The 9,958-nt window shown below is 40.1% G+C and overlaps 1 protein-coding gene across 1 annotated transcript; it reads left to right on the top strand.

Moving 5' to 3' along the window:
* Positions 1-202: 202 nt before the first annotated feature.
* On the top strand, positions 203-9,623 carry cap1 (CAP, adenylate cyclase-associated protein 1 (yeast)). Its single transcript, XM_072676254.1, has 13 exons — positions 203-314; positions 4,631-4,738; positions 4,926-5,026; positions 5,117-5,194; positions 5,564-5,707; positions 6,165-6,250; positions 6,393-6,498; positions 6,600-6,780; positions 7,015-7,187; positions 7,315-7,438; positions 7,550-7,632; positions 8,022-8,165; positions 8,282-9,623. Exons 2-13 carry the CDS (start codon positions 4,633-4,635, stop codon positions 8,363-8,365), a joined length of 1,410 nt encoding a protein of 469 aa, XP_072532355.1. The 5' UTR covers positions 203-314; positions 4,631-4,632; the 3' UTR covers positions 8,366-9,623.
* The last annotated feature ends 335 nt before the right edge of the window (positions 9,624-9,958 follow it).

Consider the following 9,958-nt stretch of genomic DNA (forward strand, 5'->3'; position numbering starts at 1 on the left):
TTAACTTATTTAGAAAATTAACAACACGTAATTGGACCAGGGGTATCCAAACTTTTGCATAACACGGTATGCTCAGGTCCACGCCCTTGCCCTCTCTCTCTCTCTCTCTCTCTCTCTCTCTCTCTCTCTCTCCCTCTCTCTCTCTCTCTCTCTCTCTCTGCCCTTATAAGGAAGTGGAGCGCTGAGCAGAGACAGGGCGGAAACGGTCACAGACACAGGAAGACTAGAGACACGGAACCAAGACACCATAACACACCCACTGGAAAGAAGAAAAGCCCCTCTCGGACAGAATTAACGTTGGTCAGAAAGCGAAGGTAAGGAATGCACTTTGAAGGCCTTAAATCCTAATTCCTCTCTCATGAGGCTGAACACGAATCGCGGTAATGTTCAGATGTGTCGGTGCGGCGGTGCAGTCGCTCCGGGCGGATGACAGGAAAAGGAAAAGCGGCTGGCTTCAGTATGAAACACCGACTTTTACTCCACTTTATTACGTTCATAGCGCTCTGTGCGTTTTCAAACCAGGTGTGGGTTTAGACCGATTTTTTCCTTGCTGCAATAAGCAGTCAGAAATGGAGGGATCTATCCGGTAGCGTGACGGGCTGGAAGTTGGGTGTTGTGCCTGCAGACAGGACAGGAGGGGCCGAGTCACAAGGAACCGACTCCTTGTTCACTCCGCTGCGTTTCATGTATGCACAGATTTCTTTGTTTTCATTCACGTAAATGTACCTTCTCCACCTACCGTCCTTCTGTTGTGTCCATGACCCTAAATGATATTATCCTAGCTCAAAAAAACAGCATAGCTCACCGGTTTATAGCATCTTTCTTTAGAAATCTTCCCTCAGTGTCGCTCTGCTCATTCAGCCTGTGCCGAGAGAGCGAGAGGATATGGGATCTGGCCTACTTCTCTCTCCCAGTGCTAACGCAGATATGACCTGTTTTCGTCCAGATTGCAGTAGGCTGCGCCTTCATCCTTCATACATCTGATACAGATCAGTTTTTACCCCGAGGCTGATCACGGATGAGCTCTCAGATACCCGGCCTGTGTCTCATGTATGTATGTATGTGTATCAAATACTGCCTCTGTCCTTTAAACCCCCTCACTATAAACTGAGATGAGGCACATGATTGCTGCAGATGTATAATTGCTGATTTACCAACACTGTGCAGCTCTCCAGTGTTGACCTGATACGTACTGCTAAATAAGGGGAAGTGTGTGTGTGTGTGTATATATATATATATATTTTGCAGTCATTCCTAAGAAAAGCATCAGGACCATTCTGGACCAACACTGATGTCCTAAATCTATTTCAGCCATAACATTAGCACCACTGACTAGTGGAGTGAAAAAAATCTAAAAAAAAAAGCTCGTTGATGTGATCCATGGAGGTTCCACCTCACTACTTGCAGGACTTACCAAATCTGCTGCTTAAGCCTTGGTGCCAGATATCCCAGGACACCTTCAAAGAAGGTGGTGCTACTGTTATGGACTGTTATGGTTTGATGTACCCATACATTTATAATTCATAACTTTATTGATCTTGGAGGGAATTGCAGTGTTGTAGCAATACGTGTAATTGCACATAATCATAGAGATATAAGGTGAAAGAAAAGTAAGAATACTGCCTATTTGTTTGTGTATACATAGATGTGTATATTTCTCACATAAAGCAATATTCCTTTTTTTTTTTTTGTATTTCACTGGATCATTAGTATATTTCTGTGATTTATTATTTATTAACCTTAAACCTGGGACTTAATCTGTATGAAGGCAAAATACAGGAAAATATAAAGTTATTATATTTAAATGAATAATGTAAATTAACTAAATTGAGACCTTATAGGGTGCTATTAATGTATTTTTTTTAATTTGTCAAATCTAATATGTTAAGTGCTGATCATTTCAAGTTATAATGTGCACATCAGTATATTATCAAATGTGTAAAATATGAAGTGCCTAAAGATTATGTAACATTATGTAAATTATTATGCTATGCTAAGCTATGTTGGCCCAAAACTAACACAATATCCACAATCTAACATGGTCAAGATACAACACCACTGTAGATCTCAAAGGTCATGTACCATTCTGTATCATGGCTCATGGCCATATAAGGTGCTCTGGGTCTAAGCTGGTTTAATTTGTCTATGATAAAAATTAATGGGTGCATCCCAACTAATTACTAATGTACTAATTACTAATACTAACTAGATTTTGACTATGAAGTTTGTAGTATATATGATGTGTCAAAGTTCAGTGTATTTAAATATACAATATGCATGCTCAGGACTGGTTGGTTTTTGTAGGTGTTTACAATGAACACGATTATCCAATAATGCAATGCATAATGCAAAAGGAAACGCTACCAAAATGGGGATGCGTTTTATATTGGACTGCAGTGTTTGTGTTAAATACGCAATTGGGATGCAGTCAATGACCTTACAATACCTTTTAAATTTCCCCATGAATGTTAGAGTCGTGTGAATTACGAAGCTAACGTGCTGTCAGCAAGCTTATGGTCCTGCACGTTACTGTACAAAAGTAGTAGCCATGTTCTTTTGCTGCTAAAGTAACTTGGGACATTTGACAACCCTTGCTTATGTATTTGTTTGGTATTTTCTGTCTTTCCTCTTAAGTCACCATTATTTTATTTTCTCAGAGAAATACTTACATTACAACTTGAATTCCTTACATTACAATGTTGTCCATACCACAAACCAGAAGCTGATGTATTGTTAGATCCATATCAGTAATGCTACTCAAGGATAGTCCTGCTCTAGTACTTTGTCTCCAATGATAAGCCAAGCCTATTCACCTGGTCTTATTTGAATAAGCATTCAAGTAGTTTGTTTACTCAACTTTCTCTTGGTGAAGTGAAAGCCTGTAAAATCTAAATGGACAGAGTGCTGGACAGAAGCTGTTTCTGCGTAGTCGTCTAACTTAGTATTTTGACAAGCTGAAGGACTACAAGTGCTGCAGGGGTAGGTGTGGGTGGATACACAGCACAAGCACAGGGCAAACTTTGACAGTCAGGTTCTTTGTGTCTACCTGCATTGGCCTGCTGCTGTGTGATCTGTCAGATAATCTGCATGTTCTAATGTGGCTATATAATGCAAATCTTCTCTTCATAGAAGTCCAACCACGTTCAGTGGAGTCAAATTGGTTAATATGATCTCTGCTAACAGTGGCATTAATATGATTGAGGATGAGTTTCCCTCATGGAATTGAAGGAGTTCTAATTAGAAGCAGGTGATTTAGTGGCACAGCTGGGTACCTGTGTTTGTCTATGGAGAGTCATTCAGGTGGAGGTTATGAGTCAGCTGCTTGGATTGGTGGATCAGGTTACTGTTGCATAATCTCGGTCTGTAGGCTGTGTGTACATGGGGAAGGAAGAGCCTTGGGGAAATAAAGGCCTTGCTGTTTAAAAGCTTCTTACACAATTAGCCATGCAAAGCCACTTTTAGTGTCTCTGTTGCAAATAAAAGATGTTCAGAAGTTGCTGCATATCTAAACGCTGGATTGTGATATTTTTTTTTTAGGTATATTTGAGGTGGTTTGAGTATGAGGCTACATATGTTTCCAAGAGGCAGGTTCTAACAAATAAGCTTGCAATTACAACACATTTACAGTAGGGAAGTCTTCTTAGGTAGGATTACATTGCGTGTCTGTTTTGCTATTGTTTATGAGCCTCTTCTGATGCAGAACTAACATAAGTCATTCTGTAACATTTAATTAACTTGGGGGGACACTGATATGGGAACTGTGGGCTGATGCCAGTATTTAATAAAATCCAAAAACATTTACTGTAGACGTTGTGTGGAATGTAGAAAGTCTATCTGGATTAATATCATGCGGAAATTACACATTTTATAGTTTAAAAAGCAGTATAATTAAAGGTAAGGTAAATTGTAGATATTTTAAGCACCATAGTCCAGCATTGTTTTTGTTTTCTACAGGACTACAGTAAATGCATCCTTAAATATTGGTTTAAAATATCAACAAAATCTGATCAGCTGTCCAGTGCCTAATACTTTTTTTTTTTTTATTGCCGTTTGACCTTTGCCAAAGGCTGCAGATCTCTTTTCAAGTTGATTAGATGTGGTCTAAAGTCATACACTATCTTGATAAAAGTATTGGGACACCTTCTTATTGTTTCTCCCCAAATTAGGGGTATTAAGAAAAGGCATTTGTCCTGCTTTTGTTGGAGTAACTGTCTCTACTGTCCAGGAAAGCCTTTTTACTAGATTGTGGAGCATTGGTGTAAGGATTTTATTGTTTCCCAAACGTATTGAATGGAGCACCATAATTTCAAAGAACACTATTCCACTGCTCCACAGCTCAATGCTTGGGGTCTTCATACCCCTCTACCCCATTAGACATGAGGTGACAATAAGTTCATGTTTATCTGCTCCAGAGAGTCCTATTCTATTGGCTATTTGCACATCTGTGTCAGAAGTGGGTGCAACTTAAAATAGCTGCACGCATTCATTAGAAGGGGGTGTCCACAAATATTTAGACATACTGTATGTGAACTTGTCTGTTTAACTGTTCGATCTGACTGTTTAATAGTGATGCTGGTAAACTAATTTATTAACCTGCTTTAATCTGTATTTTTCACTTTCTGTGGTGCAGGCATGGCAGAGCTGGCAAGTCTGGTGCAGCGGTTGGAGGTGGCTGTGGGCCGTCTGGAGGCCGTATCCGGCGCCGGGGGTGCAGGCGGCTCTGCTGCTGGCACTGGAGGTATTTCAAACCCAAATACAGTCTTATTCCTTATCATTCCTGAACAACTGTAAGCTGTTTATTGTTGTTGGAGAGCACAGGTCACTTTGCTGCCAAACCCAGGCTGTTTTAGGTAGTGGGTCCAGGGGAAAGGCAGGAGTGCATTGGTCTCTTTTTCATAGCTTCACCTTCTACTCTTTCACTGCAGCTGTGTCTGCATACGTCGAGGCCTTTGATGCCCTGATTTCTGGACCTGTGGCTGAATACATCACTCTAAGTCAGAAGATAGGCGGTGATGTCCAGAAGCATGTATGTGTCATTGTGCGAATTCTTCAACATGACTGTGCATGCCTTACCATTCGTCAGAAATACAACAGTGTTACTTCTGTCTTTTCGCAGGCTGAGATGATGAAGCAAGGCTTTTCTGGTCAACGGCAGCTTCTGGTGACTGCTTCCTGCTCCCAGAAGCCCTCTGATGTAAGTTATAGTTCATGTAGTGAAAGTCTTATTCCCTTTTTTATTTGGACGCTCCTCTTTCTAAGCAACAAAGGTTCTGACAAAGTACTGACAAAGATTTTTCCAGTAATGGAAAAATCCGAGGGGTTCTTTAAGTGGCCATGGTCCTATATAGAACTATTGCCCTTTCTAAAGAACTCCTAAAGAGCTTACTGTTTAGTTAAACATTTGCAGCTACTCCAGGTTATTTTGGAGCATTTGTCCTGTTCCATTCATCATAACATTTTGACACAATGTAAAGAACAACTGCCAGATTAACATTTGTCAAAAGAGTTCTTGCGTGAGTGACAATTTGCAACAGTCCATCTCTTTTATAATTTATGTGTGTAGGCCACACTTACATCCCTGCTCGCTCCGGTGTCTAAAGTAATCGCGCAGGTGCAGGCATTCCGGGAGCAGAATCGCTCGTCTCCGCTCTTCAACCACCTCTCTGCTGTCAGTGAGAGCATTCCTGCCCTAGGCTGGGTCGCTATGGTAAGTGCTCCATGCTTGGCACTGTCAACATAGTGTGTCTTTTGTATGTGTGTGTATATGTGGGTGTTTATGGGTTGTCATTTATTTAACCCAGAGTGTAGCTGATTGAAACAGACTATTCATTCATTCTGGGAATGTCCTATACAGTGAAACAGTGTGCTTTGGCATTTTTTTTACCTCCTCTTCTGGTTTGGTAACAATGGGCCAGTGTTTCAGCCTAGCAGCCTGAAGCTTTTGTTGGAAAATTGGAATAGAATAAATTTGAATAGAGTTATGAAGCGCTGATTGAGTGAGTCTCTCTTTGAATTATTTATTCAATTGTCATAGAGTCATAGAACATGGATGGAGGTTCTTTCACCATTTCCCGTGTGGAATGCAGCATTGAATGCATTGTAAAATCAAAAACCAGTTAAAAAAAAAAAAAAAAAAAAAAAGATCTGCTGTCTGTCTTTGTTAGTCCCCTAAGCCAGGTCCTTATGTCAAGGAGATGCAGGATGCTGCAATGTTCTACACCAATCGTGTGCTTAAGGATTACAAGGAAAAGTAAGTTCAAAAATGGCCTTCATCTCTTCACATGAAACTGTATATAGTTTGTGTGTTTTTTTTTGTTTGTTTTTTTTTTCTCTTTTCTTTTCAAGATGTTTTTGCCTGTAGCTCTTTTATGAACTGTCTTTCATGCCTGCAGGGATAAAACACATGTGGACTGGGTCAAGGCCTACTTGTCCATTTGGAGTGATCTGCAGACCTACATCAAGCAGCATCACACCACTGGACTGGTGTGGAGCAAGAGTGTGAGTCAAGAGTCTTGATGCTGGCTTTGTAGGTTTCGCTGCCTTTAATCTTGCCTGAATAGAGTGTAATAACTACATGTGTAACTGCATGTGCATTGCAGGGTCCCGTCGCCTCAGCCTCAGGAGCTCCAAAAGCCCCAAGCGGTGGAGCTGCTCCTCCTCCCCCTCCCGGCCCCCCACCTCCCCCCATGGACCTGAACCAATCTGCAGGCGGAGACTCAGGAGCAACCACCCGCAGTGCTCTCTTTGCCTCCCTTAATAAGGGATCTGACATTACTAAAGGTATTATTGTAGTGGAGGACAAGTGTCTGTGTTGATTCATTTTCAAGCTAATTGCCTTTATTTCTATAAGCAGTGAGCAGAATGGTTATTGTCTCTAATGTAACTGGCATGTATAATGATGAACTATAACCAATGAAATTAACATGCTATTGGGTTTTGAAAGTGGCACGTATTTGTGTATATTTATATGTTGTGCCTTTCATAACCCTGTTTTTCTCTTTAACACACATGAAGGGCTGAAGCATGTGTCTGATGACCAGAAGACCCACAAGAACCCAGCATTGAGGACTACAGTTCCTGTGCACGCAAGTCCCAAACCCTTCTCCGCTCCCAGACCAACTGCGTCCGCCGCCCCTGCCCGCACACTGCCCCCAGTGCTAGAGCTGGATGGCAAAAAATGGAAAGTGGTTAGTACAAAAGCAATATTGTCAGTTAACCTCGGTGTTACACTTTCCTATAATTGGATGTATGTACTTTCCTACTGTTTGTCTTTCCACTCTAATTTCCTAGCTTTCCCCTTTTTGTAATCAACAGGAAAACCAGGAGGGAGCTCAGGGCCTTGTGATCAATGAAACGGAGCTCAAACAGGTTGTGTATGCCTTCAAGTGCAACAACAGCACTCTGCAAGTAAAGGGAAAAATCAACTCCATTACTTTAGGTATGAACACTTTACCACTTTCACTTCATGTGGATGTTTTGTGAAGTGTTGATTGAATGCGTTGGAATGTGTTTTTGAGTTGTTTGTTCTGACTTGTCACCTTCTCTGTAGACAACTGCAAGAAAATGGGCCTTGTGTTTGATGACGTTGTGGGGATTGTTGAGGTGATCAACTGCAAGGATGTTAAAGTCCAGGTGTGTATGCTTATGCCCACAGAATGCACGTCACACTTGTTTTGTCTGTGTAATGTTTTTATTTATTTATTATACTTTATATAATTAAGTATAATAAATCAATAAAAACATTTTACAAACACCTACTAAAAGACAAATGGTCAACAATCTAGGTCTTTCAGAACAAGCGTGACATGTCTGTGTAAAAAATAATCTAGGTCTGTGTTATTTAACTCATTTGTACAGTGCCTTTGGGTACGCTGAAAGGTGCAGATACATCTTATTATTATATTTAATTTTATATTTCTTTTATTGCTGTTTTCAAACAGATGCTGCCTGTTTATCTGAACATTAAATTAGTTTATTTATGCAAATAAGTTAAATTATTTAATATACTTTTGTGTGTGCAGGTTTTGGGCAAAGTACCAACCATCTCCATCAATAAGACTGATGGCTGCCATGTGTACCTGAGTAAGGATTCTCTATCATGTGAGATCGTCAGTGCTAAGAGCTCAGAGATGAATGTGCTGGTGCCTGGCAAGGATGGAGAGTTTGTAAGTGATTTAGAGAAATGTTTAAAAAAAATGCATTCATAAGTATGTGGTGATGTTTCTTGTGGTCTTATTCACTTTACTTTTTTTTTTTTTTTTTTTTTCAAACCCTCTTCCAGACTGAGATCCCAGTCCCTGAACAATTCAAAACTGTATGGGATGGCAAGAAGTTGGTCACCACAGCAACTGAGATTGCTGGATAGGAGCTCCATGCCCTTTGTAAGACCGCCCCCTTAACCAATGCCTACCTGACTGACTGACCGACCAACCAACCAACCAGCCAATCATAAACAAGACTGAAATGCCAACCATGTCCACACTTCCTGTCAGCCAATCACAGCTGTGGCTGTACCTTCCTTCAGCCAACGAGATGACTGCTTGCTTTTTGTGGCACAGTCCTTCAGCCAGGGGCAGAGATCAACTCTTCATTCCATTTGATATTGTTAGATAGCACTTCCAAACTAACTAATTGCCAACAATCCACTTGTTTTGCTACTTTTATTTTTAAGCATTCCACCCAAGCTGGGAAAAAAAATAAAATGTGAACAGCCAAAATGATGCAAAAATTTGTTTGACGCTCCTTAGTTGTACTGTCTAATTCCTTCAGACATATTAATGGATATGTTGTGTTTGTTTGTTTTTTTTTTTGCTGTATGTGGTCAGGGGCAGATGTTGGGGTGAGGGTGAGGGGGAGGGAGTCCTTGTGCGTTTTTGTTCTTATATATGCAATTCAGTCCTGAAGCACACATACACCCCTTTCCTCAGACAACTATGATTCTACCACTTCAGACATTGACGACGACTTTCTAGAGATAATGATTAAGGTTTGTGTCATCACCCACCTTTGATGACTGATTAAAGAAAAAGACGTTATGTGCAGGACCACAGTCTTTTCTATCATAACACAGAAGCAAAATTGATCGTAATGATTGTGGCAGTATGAACAAAACTTGTTTCTTTCCATTTTGCAGTATATTCCAGAACACACAGCACTGTAAAGATAAATGCCATTGCATATAATATAAAATAAAAGGTACCATTAAAAATGGGAGTGTTTTTATTTTAAAAAAATTGTCCTTGCAACTTATTTTATTCCAAAAAACTGGATGTTTAACATTTATACGGTTACAGAATTAACTGTTGATTTAAGCTGTCCATGATGGTGTAGCTGAACAGAACTGCCTCATGTGATAGCTGCTGAGTTATTCCCTGTGATGGTCAGTATACCACACTGTATAGACAGAAGTTTTTTGTTTTCCAAGTAGATTTGTATAAACGTTCACCACAGGCTTTTACCTATCCATCATTTTGAAGCCTTTTCCTCTTCTAGCACTCAGGCCATGTGGAAATTCTTTTTTTTTTTATCATTTGTCTTTTTAGTTGTTTTTTTCTTATTTGGTCAAGAATGAAAATTCTGCTCATTAATACTGGAGGAAGATATCATTAAAGTCGTAAATTTAATGTCACTTCTGTGTGTCTTTTACTTTTTGTGGTGTAAGGATCTTGTGTCTGTGGCCATTTTTAAATATTTAAATTTTGTGTTTAACATTGCTATTTAATGAGAATGTGTTGTGGATAATAGCACAGTGTTGGGAAACAGAGCTGTGAAACTACGTTAAAAGTCATTATGGACCAGTAGAAGAAGCTGCCGTTGCATGTGTAGTAGCTGCTGATACAACACTCTTGGACTTTAGCACTACAAGACAGAGCAGCGCTGAGTGAAGGTTGTCTTGAAAGACCTGTTTGTGTGAACTGCACCCAGCCTGCTTACAGCCCTTTTACAATACAGTACATAC

This window comes from Salminus brasiliensis, chromosome 3 (genome assembly GCF_030463535.1).
Source record: "Salminus brasiliensis chromosome 3, fSalBra1.hap2, whole genome shotgun sequence".
NCBI lineage: Eukaryota > Metazoa > Chordata > Actinopteri > Characiformes > Bryconidae > Salminus > Salminus brasiliensis.